The 19,781-nt window shown below is 45.4% G+C and overlaps 1 protein-coding gene across 6 annotated transcripts in view; it reads left to right on the forward strand.

Moving 5' to 3' along the window:
* Nucleotides 1–8,117: 8,117 nt before the first annotated feature.
* Nucleotides 8,118–19,781, forward strand: part of RPTOR (regulatory associated protein of MTOR complex 1) — a 306,816-nt gene continuing 295,152 nt past the window's right edge. For 3 of the 6 annotated variants that reach the window (XM_075904085.2, XM_075904088.2, XM_075904089.2), the window contains exon 1: nt 8,118–8,709. In XM_075904085.2, the coding sequence (XP_075760200.1) occupies nt 8,545–8,709 (165 nt within the window). In that variant the 5' untranslated portion in view covers nt 8,118–8,544. The remainder of the gene's footprint in view (nt 8,710–19,781) is intronic. The other 3 variants (XM_075904086.2, XM_075904087.2, XM_006119354.4) reach the window with 1 other exon arrangement.

The raw sequence follows: 19,781 nt of genomic DNA on the forward strand, positions 1-19,781 counted from the left end.
AAAAATCCACCCTGCAGTAAGATAGGTAACTTAAAAGTTGCTGCAGCACCTCTGTGCCAAAATAATGCATAAGAAGTGGGGAAAAAAAATTCTCAGTTTGCACACCTATATCAACCAAGCTTGGGGGGAAAATCTGGCACAACATCACCCCTCTATCCCTCTTTATAACGCATACACAGGTAGAGAGGAAACATGAAAAATAACTGAAAGGAATTAGCTCTTCCCTTTGAAAACACAGGCTCCTGTAACAAACTTGCCCGATCCAAAGCAAAACATAAAGTTTAAAATAAGTTTAACAGTTTAAAGAAAGTGTTCCTCCAAATCCTAAGGGGGAGGGAAAAAAAAAAACCAAACAAACCTGCTTTAAGAAATGACTTGTTTCTTGCAGCCTCTTTTAATCATCTTAGCAATGAAACAGTCAAGTTAAACATTTAGCTACAGACACTTTGTTAAATCTATTAAAGAGAAAATAAGGAATTCTACTGAAACTTAATTGGTTAACCGCATAAAAGAATAGAATCTATACATTGTAAATTTGTAAAACCTGCACCCTAAGAGTTAAATGTGTCTTCCAAGGAACCTAATTATTGTTTAAAAAAATCCAAGCCCAGAAACTTCACAGTGTTTCTGTTCAAGGCTGAGCTGATAGCACCTTTGGCTTGCTTTCAGATCCAAGGTTGTGTGTGTCTGCAAACTGCCTGTCTGTTCTGGAAGGGGGGGAGCACTGTCCCCCATAAGTAAGTCTGTAACATTGCATGTGATTCTTTTCAGGAAAGAAAAACCTTTTGCTTGCTGGAATAGTAACTAGCAAGCACCTTGTTCTAAGAGTTTCTGTAGCAGTAAATAAAATAAGCCTGGTCTGCAGTACAAGAGAAAAACTGAGGCATGCCACTGATAAGGAAAGCTAGCAGCTCAGAGGTAATTCAAGAGAGTGGAAGGTCACGAGTACCGATGAAGCTCTCTTGTTCTCAGAAAGTTACAGCTCACTCACCCATAGAAGTGGTAAGGAACTAGATGTAACTAGTTCCCCTAGCAGATCTTAGGCAGTATTTTAAGTTATAATGGGCCACCCCGACGGGGGTAGAAATGTTTTCTTTGTCTTTCAGATCATCAAGAAGCGCTAATATCATATGAAAATTAACCGAAGGAAAAAAAAAAAAAACCATGGTTCTGTGTCATGACATAAGTTTGTGTTCTGTCCAGATTTGTCTTGTGTGTATCTTGATTGTGATATATGTATTTCAAACGTTGTGTGTACAATATTGTTGTTCTAATGAAAGAATAATTTAAGTCCCTTGAATAATCTCAATATTGTGCTTTATATAAATGGTTCTTGCCTTTATAATTTTAGTAGAGTTTTAGTAGCAGGCTATGCAGTTTGTACTGTCTAGAATGTAGTGGAATCTGCTCCTCTACCTGCTGTTTTTCCCTTCTCTCCTACCATCGCCAGCTCCTACGCCGTCTCTTTCAGAACTGGCCCTCCTGCAAGACCAAGCCCCAGAATCGGAAAAGCAGGAGTGGAGACTGGCAGGGTGCACCTTGCACCCAGACCACTTGTGGTGCAGCTCTGATGGCCACATTGTTGCCCCAGTGGTCTTGCTACCTCACCTTGCCCCCGTGCTCCCTAGATTGTCGCACGTTGGCAAAAGGGGGGGATGGTAGCAATCCTAAAACAAAATTGGTTTGCTCCCAAATTCTCCCAAGCAGCCAAAGATTACTGTCTGGCTTGCCCTGTCTGCCAAGCCCACAACGTGGGTAAACCTGTAAAGACAGTTCCGGCAACCAGACCTCCGCCTTTAGGACCATTTCTGAATTTACAAATGGACTTTATTCAGTTGCTTAAATGTCAATCTTTTCAATAATGTGCTGGTTATTGTTTGCTTGTTTTTGGGATGGGTAGAAGCTTATCCCTGAAGGAAACATAATGACATCACAGTAGCTAAGAAACTTCTAAATTATTACATCCCATCATGGGAAATACACCTTGTGATCTCCAGTGATAAAGGTACCCACTTTACTGGGCAAATTGTTAAAAAAAAAAACTGGAAAAGTACTACTGTACCAGACAAGCACTGCACTGTGCACGACACCTAGAGAGCGCACAAACAGTAGAAAGATGAAACAGGATTTTAAAGAATGAACTTGCTAAAATATGTGAAAACTCTTGCTTAACATAGATAGTAGCACTCCCAATTGCCCTAATGAGCATGAGAGCCACTCCTAATCAGAAAACTGGACTCAGTCCACATGAAATTGCATGTGGCCAACCTATGAGACTGTTAAGCAGCCCAGAAATTGACCTGGCTGATGCCACACTCGTTAAAAGAAGCATAGTCAAGTATTGCCAGGAACTTATGAGGTGTGTACAGTCTTATCATTCACAGGTTAAGGCCCCGACTGAGCTGTGCCTTAAACTACAACCAGGAGACTGGGTTTGCGTGAAAGTTCACCAGCGGAAGACTGCCCTGAAACCCAGGTGAAAGGATCCCTACCAAGTCCTTCTGACCACCCATACTGCTGTAAAGTGCGAAGGATTGCCCACCTGGATTCACGCATCCCACTGCAAACCCGTTCCAGTCCCTACAGAGGTTGTCCCCAACAAGGAGCACCGCAGACCTGGTACTGGAGACCCAGGTCCAGAAGCAGATGGGAATCACCACAGACCTGGTACCAGAAACCCAGGTCCAGTAGTAGACGAGGATCAGCACAGGCTTGGTACCGGCAATCCAGGCCCAGAAGCAGACGAGCCTGAGAGACCAAGGCTAAGGTACCAGCTAAGAACCTGCCAGCGATAGGTGAAGCAAACTACGAAGTCCTGAAGAACAGCCAGCATGAGGCTGGACAAACAATTCATGTTAAGCTTATGCGTAATCTTATTTTTAATATTTAGTAGTTATAACCTATATGGTTCAAATGTGTTTATGCTTTTAATGAACCAAGTTTCCCAAGAATTTAATTCTACAGGTTGCTGGATATGTGCTCACAGTCCGGTATATTCAGAAGGAGGCATCCCAATGATTCCAGTCCCACTAAACAACACTCAAATAAACGGCACACTGTTTAGTAAACTAAGCCAAATGATACTTGGCAGGATAAAGGGTTTACTAACCCAGGGTATATCCGCCTAGCCTTGACCCCAATTGGAAAGTACTGCTAGACATGTAACGGTTCAGGAGCCAGGGTGAGAAAAAGCCAAACCGAATGGCCCTAGACTATGTCCTAGCTAGTAAGAGCGGGGTTTGTGCCTTAGTAAGAAGAAAATGCTGTGGGTATATTTCTGACACCAGAAAAGAAGTAAAGGAAGATGCCTCAGAAATTAAAAGAACTGTGAAACGCCTAAGGCAGGGGGAAGACTGGACCCTCTGGGATTGGTTGGGAGGCTAGTTTAGACATGTGGGAACTTGGATTTTGCAAAGAGTAGTTTTAGTATTGGCTATTTTCTTTTGTGCTTATTGCTGTTTCTTGTTAATCAAATGCTGTATTTCTTGTATTCTAGAAAACACAAGATAGACCCTTATCAAAGGGAATGTGGAACTCATGATGTTAAAATAGGATGAGCAGAGAAAGGAACAAGAAATGTACATAAATACTTTAATGGAAAATGGAGGTATAAAATGGTTTCAAGGTTAGCCTTTAAAAGGCTAAAAGGGGGGAGTTGTGGAAGCTGTAGAAACCATTTTCATATTTAGCTAGAAGCCATCTTGTATATCAGAAACCATTTCAGCTTTTCTCTCAAGCACGTAGACCAGAGTGAACTTTCTGTCACCCCGTGAGAAGAGGCCTACAGGATGGGCTATTGGTATGTGTTAATTGGGCTGGTTGGGACAGGAGATGTACTCCCTCGCACCTGTCCGCCATCTTGTTGATAAGGCTTTGTTTTTCCAAATTTAATTGAGGATTTCTGTAATTGGATGCCCTGACGTCAGACTGTTTGGTTAAGGGTATAAAGATACTAGGATTGATTGTATTAGCAGCTTTACTGGGTCTGGCTCTGCTGTGACCACGTTTAGCTCATGCTGTGCTTTATTAATTAATAAAGCTGCTTGTTAGCTGCCTAAACACAGAGGAGCGTGTTTTTGCTTCGACAATATGTAAACCAGAGGCCCCGAGAAGGCTGAGTGAAGGCTGCTCTATGGCCTGAGATAAGCGCAACTTAGTTTTTTAGCTCATGTGGTAGAAGAGGCTCATGGCTTTAGCCTCTAAGGATGCAGGTTCAATCCCACCCACCGACAGCTGTTGGTTTTACAGATATAATAGGTGGTGTCCCCCTGGGACCTGTACTGGGACCAGTCCTATTCACCTGTGCAGCTGCCTATTTAACATTGTTCAAGTACTTAAGGACCCCCCATGGGACCTGCCGTAGCCTGGGGAGGATGGCCTCTTCTTTGGCCCCAACCTAATCTGGTTTCCAGGCTGCCATGGCTTAGGCAGCCCAGCCCTGAACCGTGCCATAGTAGCTCGGCCCAGCCCTATCTGCGGCACCAGGATCTGCTGTGACCAGGGCAGCCCTTCCCCAGCTCAAACACATCCCTGAACTGGAACCTATGGGGAGAAGTGCCTTTCCCTTCTAGTGCAGGTGCTGCTGCGAGGAGTGAGATCTGGGGGGAGTCTTCTCCATCTTCACAGTAGCCCTGGAGCACCCTCCTTCACCTTAACTCTGTCAGAGGCTGGGATGGGCAACAGGGGCAGGATCGCTTGATGATTCCCTGTTCTGTTCACTCCCTCTGGGGCACCTGGCATTGGCCACTGACGGTAGACAGGACACTGGGCTAGATGGGCCTTCGGTCTGAGCCAGTCTGGCCGTTCTTATGTTCTCGTCAATACTAAATGCTGTTTGTTTTATTGTGAAAAAGTCCAACTATAAATGTATGGATAACATGAAGTTTTTTTTTAAAAAAAAAATCAGGACTCTCCATATATTGTCCTGATACAATAGGATAAAAATAGGATCCAATCCTGTTTATTATGTATTATTTATTATCTTTCAGGTACTTTGTGCCAACTGCTGTAAATCAGAATAACCTCAGTGAAGTTAATGGAGCTACAACACCCATTCATGTGGCCCTTACACATCGGCTGCGTCTAGATTGGCATGATTTTCCGGATATGCTTTTAACAGAAAAGTTTTCTGTTAAAAGCATTTTCAGAACAGAGTGTCTAGATTGGCAGGACGCTTTTCCACAAAAGCACTTTTTGCAGAAAAGCGTCCGTGCCAATCTAGACGCGCTTTTCCGCAAAAAAAGCCCTGATCGCCATTTTCTCGATCGGGGCTTTTTTGCGCAAAACAAATCTCACCTGTCTACACTGGCCCTTTTGCGCAAAAGCTTATTGTGCAAAATAGTATTTCCGCAAGAAGCACTGATTTCTTACAGTAGGAAGTCAGTGCTTTTGTGGAAATTCAAGCGGCCAGTGTAGACAGCTGGCAAGTTTTTCTGGAAAAGCAGCTGATTTTCCGGAAAAACTGGCCAGTCTAGACACAGCCACAGGAAACAGATCCCTGAAACTAACTTCTGTTCTCCAAACACGAAAGGGTTATGCTCTTCATCCAGACATTGCTAGTCACGCTGATGGTCTTCTCAGAATTGTGCTGGACTAAGTCCAAGACCATGGTCCTCAAAGTTGATTTGGTTGCACAAAGATTTTGTGGTCTAAGTAAACAATTAAAAATCAGCAAAGCAGCTGCTATGTGAGGTTGAGTTCCAGCCAGAAGAAAGAAGGAAAACAATGCTTGTGAACAAAAAGAGTCAGCATTGGTAAGAAAGACGGGTATAATGTTAAAAAAAGAATTAGAAGCCCAACAGAGTGAAGCCAGTTACAAAAGTATTTGAAAAATAATTATCTGTGTTTGCTTCATTGAGCCTTGTTCACCTTTTCCGACTGTACTGGTCATGCCTGCTTTACATGCTGTGAATCTGTTGGAACAGGGATCACCTATATGTTCTGTATCTGTACAGTGCCTAGCACAATCAGGCGCCTGCTTGTATTAGGGCCCTCTGGGAGCTACTGCAAAACAAATACAAAATCAGTAGTAAGTATTTTGAGGTTATCCTCATGTGCCTGGCAAAGGAGTCTTCCTATGACAGAGCCGTTTCCTTAACTTATTAAATAAAGTAATGTATATTTAGGTTGTATTTAAAGCTTGCAGAAATTACACCTTTATTAAGTACTGTACTAGCCTAAGGCCCTTAGCCCTATGTCACACTTATATATCCAAAACATGGCCTATGTGTTGCTTAAGACTGAAGGAAAAGGAGGGAGTAATACCCTATAAACTGTAGGGTGTTTGTGGGAGTGCTGTGCGGAAAGTGGGGGTTCTGGGGTGTTTTGCGGAAGGTTGGGTTATTGAGGGGTGCTGTGCGGAATGTGGGGGGTCTGGGGTGTTTTGCAGAAGGTTGGGTTATTGAGGGGTGCTGTGCGGAAAGTGGGGGTTCTGGGGTGTTTTGCGGAAGGTTGGGTTATTGAGGGGTGCTGTGCAGAATGTGGGGTTCTGGGGTGTTTTCCGGAAGGTTGGGTTATTGAGGGGGTGCTGTGCGGAATGTGGGGGGTCTGGGGTGTTTTGCGGAAGGTTGGGTTATTGAGGGGGTGCTGTGCGGAATGTGGGGGGTCTGGGGTGTTTTGCAGAAGGTTGGGTTATTGAGGGGGTGCTGTGCGGAATGTGGGGGGTCTGGGGTGTTTTGCGGAAGGTTGGGTTATTGAGGGGGTGCTGTGCGGAATGTGGGTGTTTTGGGGTGTTTTGCGGAAGGTTGGGTTATTGAGGGGGTGCTGTGCGGAATGTGGGGGGTCTGGGGTGTTTTGCGGAAGGTTGGGTTATTGAGGGGTGCTGTGTGGAATGTGGGGGGTCTGGGGTGTTTTGCGGAAGGTTGGGTTATTGAGGGGGTGCTGTGCGGAATGTGGGGGGTCTGGGGTGTTTTGCGGAAGGTTGGGTTATTGAGGGGTGCTGTGCGGAATGTGGGGGGTCTGGGGTGTTTTGCGGAAGGTTGGGTTATTGAGGGGTGCTGTGCGGAATGTGGGGGGTCTGGGGTGTTTTGCGCGGAAGGTTGGGTTATTGAGGGGTGCTGTGCGGAATGTGGGGGGTCTGGGGTGTTTGGCGGAAGGTTGGGTTATTGAGGGGGTGCTGTGCGGAATGTGGGGTTCTGGGGTGTTTTGCGGAAGGTTGGGTTATTGAGGGGTGCTGTGCGGAATGTGGGGGGGGGGGTCTGGGGTGTTTTGCGGAAGGTTGGGTTATTGAGGGGTGCTGTGCGGAATGTGGGGGTCTGGGGTGTTTTGCGGAAGGTTGGGTTATTGAGGGGGTGCTGTGCGGAATGTGGGGTTCTGGGGTGTTTTGCGGAAGGTTGGGTTATTGAGGGGGTGCTGTGCGGAATGTGGGGTTCTGGGGTGTTTTGCGGAAGGTTGGGTTATTGAGGGGTGCTGTGCGGAATGTGGGGGCCTGGGGTGTTTTGCGGAAGGTTGGGTTATTGAGGGGTGCTGTGCGGAATGTGGGGGCCTGGGGTGTTTTGCGGAAGGTTGGGTTATTGAGGGGTGCTGTGCGGAATGTGGGGGCCTGGGGTGTTTTGCGGAAGGTTGGGTTATTGAGGGGTGCTGTGCGGAATGTGGGGTTCTGGGGTGTTTTGCGGAAGGTTGGGTTATTGAGGGGGTGCTGTGAGGAATGTGGGGTTCTGGGGTGTTTTGCGGAAGGTTGGGTTATTGAGGGGGTGCTGTGAGGAATGTGGGGGTCTGGGGTGTTTTGCGGAAGGTTGGGTTATTGAGGGGTGCTGTGCGGAATGTGGGGGTCTGGGGTGTTTTGCGGAAGGTTGGGTTATTGAGGGGTGCTGTGCGGAATGTGGGGTTCTGGGGTGTTTTGCGGGAGGTTGGGTTATTGAGGGGTGCTGTGCGGAATGTGGGGTTCTGGGGTGTTTTGCGGGGTGCTGTGGGGCGTTTGCGGTGTTCTGGAGGGGAGGTGTTTGGGGGTTCTGAGGGGATAGTCTGGGGCACCCTTTGGAGGGGGTCACCCGCGACACGCCCACCCCCAGGCACTGGGCCAGCAGGCTGCGCGGAGGAGGCTCCGCTCCCCCAGCCGAGGCGCGGTTCCGAACGCGGCCGGCGCGGCTTGTCTCCCGCGGCGGCCCGTCCCCGCGGTGCATTGTGGGCCGCGGCAATATGGCCGCCTCCTTGGTGTGCGCCTGAGGGGAGTTTCATTCGCCGGCGCTGCGGGACGGGGCCCCTCCGCCGGGGGCCGGAGCCAGCGCGCGTGGGGGAGGAGCCGGGGGAGGGCGCGATGGGCCGAGCCCGGCTCCCGCCGCAGCAGCCGGGGAGCGAGCCCTGCCCGCGGGGCTAGAGGCCCGGGCGCCCCGAGTGCTCAGCGACCCCTCCGCGCTGCCCGGGCCGAGGAGACGCCGCTTGCCTGCGGGCGCCCCCTGCACGGAGCCGGGTCGGGCCCCCCCGCGCCTGGGACCCCTCCCCCTCCTGCCCCTGAGCCCCGCCCGGCAGAGGGACCCGCCCGCCCCGGCCTGTGCGGGGGTGGAGAGCGCGGAGCCCTTGCGGCCGGACCCCTCCCCCCCTCTCCCGATGGAGGCTGAGATGCTGCAGTCGCCTCTCCTGGGGGTCGGAGGGGAGGAGGAGGAGTCGGACCTGACGGACTGGAACTTGCCTCTGGCCTTCATGAAGAAGCGGCACTGCGAGAAGATCGAGGGCTCCAAGTCTCTGGCCCAGAGCTGGAGGATGAAGGACCGGGTAATGCCCCGGGGCGGGGGACTTCTGCGGGGGGAGGGGTAGGTGGCGGCTCTGGTTTTGATCTGCCCCATGTGGTCGGAGGCACCGCTAGAGTTTGTTTCTAGTAGTCAGGTTTGCCTGGGGCCCAGGCACTTGTTGCATCGCTACCGTGGAAGTGAACACACGAAGAAGTTAATAGTGACGGTTACCAATGTTCCCTCTCATCTTTTCCATCCATGTGCGGAATACATTGGGGTGCACACAGAGGCAGGTGTGAATGTGCACCACTAGTAGAAACCCAAAACCTAGTTGTGGGTGCTCTGCTGATCAGCCGGGTGGCAGTTGAGCCTCTCTTGAGTGGCGGCACAAACACACAACTTAAAAGGAAGACTGTTCGAGTTCCTAATTATATGCATTTTAAATAGCTACACTGAGTTTCTGCGAAATTGGTGCTCTTCTGAGAAAGTAGTGGCATTAGTGGTGTCTTAAAACAGACCTCACTGGTTCATGTTAGTGGCATGGGCAGTGGGTGCATTGAATGCAAGTATTATATTCTGTGAAGTTCTCCTTTGAGGTTTTTTTAGTCCTCCATTGGCATGTTGCATGGAGTATATGAGTGATGCATGCTTACCAGAGCAATGTCAGGCTCATGATGTTTTTGAGATGGAAGATGCCTATTTGATCCTTAAACATGTTAACCTACAAGGCAGGATATTGTTTCTTGACCGAATATCTACAGAACATTAAATGGATGCTGTATTATGTAGGGATGTAAAATCCTATTTAATTGGCTAACTGGTTAAGCATATTAACTAATTAAAGGGGAGCTGAGCAAAGGCAGGAGCCTGGCTGGAGCACCACCCTCCCATGCATAGCAGGCCCCCTGTGGGGCTGGGGCAGCCCATAGCAGGTGGGGAGCTGCTCCACTCCCCCACTGGTTAACTTTAACCTGTAAGCCACACCTGTTAAGGATGAGACTGGTTAAACCTTCACATTCCTAGTCCTAAGCTTTGCTACTAAAAAGCAAACTTTTCTCTCAGGCCCATGTAGTCCTCTGTGGCTTGATTTCTACAGTTAAACTTTTCTGGTTAGATATAAAAGTGGAATGGAAAAGAGTGTGCACTTGATCTTCTCTCAGAACTGGCTATAACTTAAAGATTTTCTTAGCTCTTGGGTATATACTGCCTTTGTGTGTCTGTGTATGGACACCTAGTATGTTTCCAAACCACAGTTACCTGATAAACAACTAACTTTCTCAATTCATTATTACTGTAATCTCGAAAAAGGTGTTTTAAGAAGCAATTCTATATTGGGCCTCTAGTGGTGGACTAGATGGCACGCAATAGGTAGTGTCCTACCAGATTTATGGTCCATTTTTGCCAATTTCACCATCCTAGGATTTTGAAAATAGTAAATTTCATGATTTCAGCTAATTAAATCTGAAATTTCATGGTGGTGTAATTGTACACCATTACAATTACAGAGCCAAAAAGAAATTGTGGGTCTGGGTGTCACGGGATTATTGTAAAGGGGGAGGTTACAGTACTACTACCCTTACTTCTGCATGATTGCTGGTCGCAGTGCTGCCTTCAGAGCTGTGAAGCTGAAGAGTGGCAGCTGCTTGACTGGAATCCAGTTCTGAAGGCAGAGCTGCTACCAGCAGTACTGCAGAAATAGGGATGGTTTGCTGTGGTATTGCCACCCTTATTTCTGAGCTGCTGTCTACAGTCAGCAGCTGCCACTTTCTAGCGGCCCAGCTCTGAAGGCAGCAGCACAAAACACCCTTACTTCTGCGCTGCTGCTTTTATTTTTGGTTTTCTTGTTGTTACCACAAATAATTATGATGTTAGAATGTTCCATAATTGTGATAGAATTCTTATTTAATAACCACCTCCTCCGCACATCTTCCCCAAATTTCCACAGACACTTCAAATCTCTGGGAATGTTGAGATGACTTATTATTGACAATGTTAATTACAGTAGGGTTTTAGGAACACCAACATTAGGCCCCCATCTGTACAGTGTAGTACAGTGTCTGCTCTGAAGAATTTATAGTCTAAATAGGCAAGATAGACAAAGGGTAGTGGAAAAGGATCTAATGTACAAATAGAATGGACAAAATGATGACAGCAGTCGTACTAGTTCCACAGTATTTTTGGAGGGGAAGGGTTTTAGAGTACTGGGTACATGGGGAGGGTGCATGGGATAAGGAGGAGAGGAAGGGGTAAGCATGGAGTGAAGCTGAGGTAAAGAAACTGGGTAGAAGCTTGGAGCAAACATTCAACCAGCACAGATGAGAACAAGTCCAATCAGAGCTGTAGAAAATATCCTCTGATCCTGCTTAAACAGCTTCTGTGTATGCTTTGCCTGATTTCATTTCTGACTGGCTCCTCCCTATAGTTTTTTTACCCGAAGGGCGGATGGTGGGAGAGGAGGCGCTCTCTGGGTTCCATTGTCCCTACATAGTTCTGGGTCCAGGGGCATTGTGTGTGTAGGACTGTAGCCCCATTTTATTTCCTGGATCTCTGGTGCAACTTCAGCTGGATCATGAGATATTGAAGGTTTCAATTTACATAAGAGACATAGAAATGTCCTTTCTCTGTTAGGGATGTTAGATATTGTTTAATTTAATAATCGCGTAACCACACAAAATCTTAGCTGTTACACTATCATTCAATGGTCCTTGGGGTCAGGGCTGGTAGCCAATTCACTCCTGGTCCCACTTCCAGGAACCCCCTGCGGACAGGGGCTGTTCCGGCATCCTGTCTGCCTTCCCCCTGTGCTGTTGCCTTTATGCTGGCTCCCCACCCCTGCACTGGCTCCCTCACCCCCGCCCTGCCTCCTTCCCCCCCCCCCCCCCATGCTGCTTCTGTGGGAGGCAGCAAGGGGGGGGGGAAGGGCAGGTGGCTCCACAGAGCTGGCACGTGTGGATCTTAAAAGCCAGTTCTCCATGAGCACTGGCTCCCACCTCTCCCTCCTCCCCTTGCTGCCTCAATCTAAATTCCCTCTAAGCTGCACAGCTTTCTATTATATCCCATGCTCTGCCTGTAGTGTGGAAAGGCACCTCTTCCTAAGCCCCAGAGCTGCTTTGGCCGGGGCGGCGGGAGAGGGGGGAAGAGGCACCTCTACTTGCTGGCTCCTGCATAGAACTGCCATGGCTGGGGGGAGAGATGCCTCTCCACTGGCCCTGAGTAGCTGCAATGAGAGATGACTGGGAGTTCTCTCTTCCTGGGGCAGCCTTCTCCCCTAAGGAGCCTGTGTCCCTAGTGAACGCTCACCCCACATCCCAACCCTCCTGCACTCCAGACTCCTTATTCCTGTCCCCACCTAAGAGCCTGTACCTTTACCCAGAGCTGTCAGCCTGCTGCACTCTAACCCTGTTCCCCAACCTAGAACACTCTCCCACACCCCAATCCTTTGGCCCCACCTCTGCCACACACTGTCCATGTGCAGAATTACTTTTGTTATGAGATGCATCATCTCCATATTAGTGCACATAATGAAAATCATTCTGCACACGGATATAAAACTAGAGGAATGTTGGTCTCCGTATGGTTCTGTAGATGGTTGTGGAATTGTAATCTAATCTTGTCTTTGGTGGGTTCTACAGGTCATTGTGCAGCGGATCCTCACGTTTGTGCTACCTGTAGTTTCAGTTGGATATAGTGTTCTTTATTTTCTATCCTTAACTGCTGTGTGGTGTTACTGTGCCCTATTAAGAACTTCCTGTGTTTCATCTTGGAAGTGACTGTGCTTCAGTAATTTTCTCTTTGTCTCTCTCTAGTATAACTTGTACTGTTGGTAAAATGCATAAAGTGCTTTGGGGTGGAAGATGTTATAAGAATACAGGCTTCTGTGCTTGCATGCTTCTGTTTATCTTTCACTTTTATATGAAAAACCTAATTGGGAAGTAAAATGTCCCAGTGCAACTATCCAAGTTTAAAAAAAAAACACCTGTTAAAAGCTGCTCCAAGGATATGTCGGTGTTGTTGAAATCCTCAGCCTTGTGAACCAGAGAGAGAACAAGAGAGCTGTCTTTGAAAACAAACATAAACTAAATGCCTGCTTAATTTGGGCATTTTGGTGGAGTAGAGAGTAGCTTGTCATTTTTTAATCCCTTTTACTTTCCTACTCTTCTTGTCTCCACCTTATTTATAAGTTCTTGTTGTCAAAATGTTTATGTAAATGAAATTATATTTCGCTCATTTTCCAACTCTAATGTTCCAGTAGTCACTGCAAAATATTGGGTAGTATCAAAGTGAGATTTGTTTCATTATAGTGGTGTGCTGATTGTTTCTGGTCCAAATCTTAACCTACTGAAAAATGCTGCTTAAAATAAAAGAAATTACACATTCACTGTTCTTCTGATCCTGAAAAATGTTACCAGCTCTTCTAAAGAGCACTGCATCTTAGGGATGTTTATAGTGTAGTCAGTTAAATGAATAACAATTGGCTACATGCAATTCCCCTCCTTTTCCGGTGGCTCTGCAAGTACATCTTTTCATGGACTGACCAACAGGCTGGCTCAGTCCCTGTCCTGGCAGAATCCCCCTCCCTCCCGTGGCTCTGCATTAAGGGACTGGGGAGCTCGAATGCAGGCAGATTGGCTCAGTTCCTGGCTCTGCACGCTGGCTTCCCAGTTCCCTATTAATACAGAGCTGCAGCGGCGTTGATGCTGGGACCGAGCCAACCTGCCTGTACACCGGCTCCTTAGTCCCCTATTAATGCAGAGCCGCAGCACGGTTGATGCCAGGACCTGGTGTGAGCTGGGACTGAGTGCTTTCACTGCTAACCCTTATCCATTAATCATGTAGTTGACAAAAAAAAATTCGACTACATGATTAACGAATTATACGCTTCTTAACATCCCTACTGCAGCTAAGGCAAGCTTCACCTGTCTCTTCTGGGCAACGGCCTTATCATTAACGACAAACCGATGGTGAAGAATTAATGATGATGGACGTTGCTCTTGGCTCCTGCACACTCAGTTTTTGAGACAGGCAATGTATGAAAAATAAAATAATCTTGTCTTCCTGCAGTCCCCCCTCTCCCATGGCACAATTTTTGTAAATTTCCTCCCTAGCTTTCTCATTCCTAGGTGCAGTGCAGTATTGTGACATGCATATTTCTGTAAGCCAAAACTCACAGCTGTGCCTACCTGTCTTGACTTTCTCTTTCTAGTAAAATATTTTGTGTAACTTTTAACATAAAAAATATAGTGCAAAAGCACCGAATTATTGTGGGATGAAGGTATCTGTTAGTCTAGACTGGTATGCAGATTAAAGGTATTTTATCCAGAGTATGTTTCTAATTTTGTGACACTTTATATTTGTAAAAGCAGATTGGAATATAAAGGAAGGACTGTACTTGTAGTTTAAGATTATGAATTTTTTATATTCCGTTGTGGGTAGGCTCAGCAGAGTAGCAAAGGACAGAATGGGCTGTAGAATCTGAACTGTTTTGGATTAGTGCAGGGTTGGGCAAGAGGCAGTCTGGTGCCAGATTTGGCCCACAGATGGCATCTGGTTGCTTTCTATGTATAGCCTGCTGCCTGTGCCACAGAATTTCCAGGCATGGTGCTATCCCGGCAGTGGTTGGAGCTGTGAGCCCTTCAAATAACTCCAGCACCCCTGGGAGGCTGCCTGGCAGTGTGTCAGTGGAGCAATGAGCCCTTTGCTGTGTTTTTAATCCAAAGCCTCCAGCCCCAGACAGCTCTTGGGGGGAGGCTAGTCCCCAGCCCCGCTCATTCCAAGGGGTGGAGCCAGTCTACGACCACATACCAGAATTCATTACTGCCAAAATTATTGCCCAGCCCTGTGTTAGAGGCTCTTTCCAGGCCAGACTTACTTTGTATTGAGAGAGCAGAGTGTGAAAAGCTTGCATTACTTCAACCCATGCTATGCCAATTGGGAACCTTCCATGAACTTTACATTAATACATTTTTATAATGAATGCATATGTGTGTCCTTTTGGAAAATTAGTTTTTTGCTTTCTAATGAAGGCAGAAGTTAGTCATTCATTGTGTATGATTAAAAATGAAGAGTAGTTACAAAGAGTGGTGATTCCCCAAAGTGTCCATTGCTTTAATGTTAATGCTATTTGGCAAACCTTGAAAATATTTTTGGTGTGCCTTTTTTTTCCTCTTGGCTTTTCCCTCCCTCCTTGTATTTTTAAACAAAGCTGGAATTAAGCATATTATTGCCACTAAATAAAAAGTCCAGTTATGTAAGCATCTTTAGCTAGTGCAGATGTAGATATCTGTGGACCATGTTTGTGGATTGCAGATTGAATGTAGATACAAATTTTATACCTGCGCAGGGCTCTAAGCATCTTGTTATACCAAAACATTTGTACCTCAGCATCCTCTCTTTTGAGAATACAGCACTGGGAGTGGAATAGGTCAGTTAATTGCTATCGAGTCAGAAGAGGGAACACATACAATTTTTGATTTTCAGACTGCGGTATAGCAGGTAGTATTCTTGAAGCACTTAGTTACCTGCTGAAATCTTGGTTTGGCAAAGCCACAAGGGTACTGAGGTTCAGGCTCTAAGATGATAATCCTAAATAAATCTTCCACAGAATATAAATCTTATCTTGACCCGACTGAAGTCCCACTGTGCATCTTCAGTGAGGGAGTAGACCGTTCCATATATGTCTTATTTTTTGTGAACTGAGGTGTATGATGATTGTGTCCCTCTCCTTGGATTCTCATTGACTACTGTTCTTTTATGAAGTGTCTGATTGATCTTCCTCCTTTGCCTACAAAGCACTCTTGTCAGGGTTCAAGAATGAGACTGACCTGATCAAGGCACCTGAAATCCATTCACATGTAAAAAAGTGCCAAAGTCACCAAATCCCATAGACTTCCAATGAAGTTTATGCCTTTAAGTCACTTGTTGGATGCTGATATGAAACTCCCACTCAGAACCTCTGCTTCATTTTTGAAGGTCCTATGTGTGCTAATTTACTAATATATTTTAGAGAGTTTGTGACGTCTGTCTGTGAGTCCGTCCATCTGTCTGTGAGGCCCTTTGTTCAGGAACTCCTCCTAAACAGTAAGAGCTAGGACCACCAAATTTGGTATGCTGCTTCCTCTTATCATAACTTCAAGCAAGGTCAGGGTTTGGCTGTGTCGGGTCAATGGGATGTGCGTGGAATGAGATTGTTTCACTTCAAAGAGGGGAGAGAGAGCAAGGACAGTTATATTCACGAATGACCACAGGGGGGCACCCAAGCACTGGGGACAGTAATACTCATGAATGACCACAGAGGGGTAGCAAGTGCCCCAGCCCCTGGGAAGCAGCCACCCACTATGCTGTGCCATCCCCCCTGCCCCAGGGAGAAGCCACTCACTATACTGCACAGTCTCCCCTACTGCAGGGAAAAGTGCAACCTTCTCTCCTCCCCCTCCCCTGGCTTGAAGCGAAGCACGTTCCCCCTCTCCCTCGGCCCAGGGAGAAGCCAGTGGGTAGCCTGCGCAACTTACCTCCTCTTCCCCAGCCCAAGGAGAAGTTGGCAGCCTTCACCCAGACTTCTCAGACTCAACGCCTTTTCCTGCATCCAGTCCCCTACCCCGAGTTCCCTTCTGCACCTAAGCTCTGTCCCAGATGCTGCACCCCCTCCATAGAAAAGTGCAACCCTTGGCCACTTACCAAAATCTTGGAGTGGCGACCCATCAAAAATTATTGCCCACCCTGATCCATCCCTGACAGGTGTTTGTCAAACCTACTCTATTGTGGTACCAGTTAATCAATTGTGAGGGGTGTGTTCTCTCTAACCTCTCAATCGGATTGCCCACTTGTTTTCTTCTTTTCACTACAGCTTCCTTTTCTGGTCTGTTTCTGTTTTTAATGGTTTAGAAAGCATTGTTTGGTGTCTAGCATCCTCTTGTGATGCCTTGCTCAAGGGTAGATTAAAATTCATGATTTTTAAAATTTGAATGAAATATATTGCTTTTAAAAAAATCTATGTGAAATTAAATTTGAAATTGACCACTTATATAAGTACTACACTTATTCTAATTATTAAAATAATTTTAAATAAAAAATTGTATTAAGTGATATAAGGTTTGCTGCTGAACTTATTAAGAAAGTCAGCCCACTGAACTGGAGGGAAGTCACTGATTAAACACCTCGAACCAGCCTGTTGAAGTGCTAAATGAGCTTTTGATAACAGTAGCCTTTTCTGCACATGCAGAGAGAACATTTGTCTTAATTTTAGTATATGACGTCTACCAATTTTATCCCCTGTGTTTGTGGTCACCATGTGTATTATCATTTCAGATCAGCAACTATAGATAAAATGGCCTCTAGTCAGTTCGTTTTTAAATGCAGAACATGTGAAACTTCCCACCCCCCCATATATCCAGGACACTTAATGGAGTTCCATTTAGCTAATACTAGCGGGTTGTGCCTCATACTCACCTACCCACCTCTTTCTGTCTGCGTTCACAGCCGGAGAGCGTGAGGGTGTCATTCTGACACCCTGTAGGAAAAACTTTATATATGGAGAGGGAGAGAAAAAACAAGATTCAGTGCTGTTTTTGTGCATTTTAATTGAATTCTAGTTTCCTTCCAAATAAAGCCTGACACACCCAAAAAATAAACACTAATCTAATATAGTATGAAACAATCACTATTTTCTAAGATAAAACATAAAAAAATAAGAATTTGAATATATATAAAGCTATATGATAGTTTAAATAAATGTGTATAAATACAATGTATCATCCTGGTTAGCAAAAACAAGCACCAATTTAGGGAACAGCTATATTTAGTGGGAAATCAATATGTTTTAATGATTACCAAGTGAAGAAGATCAGCTTGCCTTCAGGAAAATAACAACAGAAAGACTGAAATTGATTTAAATTAAGGTTTCCTGCTTGCTGATTTAAACCATGATTCAAATTGATGATTTAAATGAATCAGCTCTGCTTACTATCCATCTGGGCAGCCTTATCTATTGCTATATATGCTGGTCAGGGTTCATATTTATCCTTTTGGTGGTGGCAATGGTTGGCAAGAATTGGCTGAAGTTCTGCAGAAATGTTTAGGAGAAAGTATTAACATGTAGTGCATTATCCAATAGCTTTTTAGACTAAGTTACCTGAGATACTTTTTCCTCATGCTGTACTGCTGCAGTTGAGACCAATGGAGACAGTACAGCTGGAACTCCCTTGTTGTAAATGGAAGAAATTTGTTTAATCTGGAATCCTGATGTTGGGAATTGGCTCCCATCCCTTGTCCTTTAGAGGCCAGGTCAGTTAGCCTTCAGAGCGTGCTACACAATCCACCTTCTCTCATTTGGAGTAGTCTTGTCCAGTTGTGTGTTATGTTGGGGGATTAAAAAGTTTGTCTTCTATAAATAACAGCATGCATGTTAGTTGGGAATGTACCGATAGCCTTATCAGATTTTCCAGAGTAATCAGAAAGCACTTCTAGAACACACTTAAAAGGGTGCATGTGGGCTTGTGTATTCTTTCCCATGCCCCCAAATACACATACACAGAGGCTGTTAACTATCCAAATTCAGTTCTCTTCATAGCACCATTTGGCCAGCTTGTGATCTTAATTTTGCTATGAACTACAGAAAGCTGTCCTACAAGGGCGTGGGAATAGGGTGGCATTCCTTTCCTTGCTGTGTAGGGCTTGATTTCATGGAGGCCGGAAAGAGAAGTTCTATATAAGAGAGGGAGGGGAAGGCCTCTCCCCCTTTCCCTCCCCCAAGTTGAAGAGTGATTTTTAGTAAATATAATTAAAATGTCTGAACGTTGACACCACTTTCATTGAAAAGACCTGCTTCTGCGGAGGTTTCATTCTTCCTGTACTGGTTCTAGGAAATGTGTGTGCCAGAAGTGTGACACTGCTTTAATCTATTATTAATGTAAAGAATTGTTTTATCAGATGGAGCTGGGATTAAGCTTTGAATGTTGAATTAAATCTCCTAGCTTTGGTAGCAAGTGAGTCATGAAACTTTATTAAAATAAAAGTCTCTCAAATATGCTGGATTTTAACTATGACAAGTCAGTACTAAAGTCAGGATGTACAAACTGAACCATGTTTTCGTTACACTGATTTCCAGAATACACAGAGAGCAAAAGAGAAAGTTGTAGTGGTTTTATTTTAACAACTTTTTTTCTGCTGCTTTATAACCTGCAAAGTGAGAATTAAATCCTGCTTTTAGGAGAACAGGCAGAGACAGACAATTGGTTTTCTACAGAAATGGAGATTAGCAACAGTACTGTACTGCATAAGAATGTGCTTAATTCAGATAGATTTGTGGAGCTTAACTGCTGGAGTGCTAAATGTTCCACATTTCACAGAAATATTAATGGAACATGGCAGCATAATAAGTGAGTGGAGGGTTAGCACTGAAATTACACTTTGACTCATGTTTTATGTATGTTCGTAGTTAAATAATCTAATTGACAGTAGTAGTGTCCTTTTCTGAGTTCTTAAGCATTTAGTTATGATGATTACTCCAGCCTGAAATAATCATTGTAAGTCTCCTTACACTAGGTCACATTTGTAATTAAACTGCAGGGTATGCTGTCTCTGATCACAGATTGCATGTGCACAGGTGATCATGGAGTGTCAGCTGTGTGCAGGTTTTAGTAGGCACTGTGCAAGTAAATCAGATTGAGATGTAAATCCAAATGACTTAACTGTCTCCCTTAAATGAAGACAAATTCTTGATATTAGAAAGAAACCATGCCAAGCCAGAGTGATGGATGGCTCTGAGGTATGTGAATACTTTCACCTCTAGAGTCTAGACTAATGATTGATTTGAGTTGAATTAATGATCAAAAGTAGTTATGGTTATTCGGTTACATCTGTAAAATGAGTTGGTGGATGAGCACACAATGGTACACTTGTCCAGTTCCCTTGCTCTGATCATCCTTGTTCTTTAGTGTCTTGCATGGCCAGCAAGCCTTATGCTGAGTTTCTTCTACACTAGCAATTTGGAGACAACTCTCTGAGGGGTAGCCATGTTAGTCTGTATCTGCAAAAAGAACAAGAAGTCCTGTGGCACTTAGAGATTAACAGATTTATTAGGGCATACGTTTTCGTGGACTTCCACCTTGACTTGATTAG

Source organism: Pelodiscus sinensis, chromosome 20, assembly GCF_052426305.1.
Source record: "Pelodiscus sinensis isolate ZL-2025 chromosome 20, ASM5242630v1, whole genome shotgun sequence".
In the NCBI taxonomy this organism is placed as follows: domain Eukaryota; kingdom Metazoa; phylum Chordata; order Testudines; family Trionychidae; genus Pelodiscus; species Pelodiscus sinensis.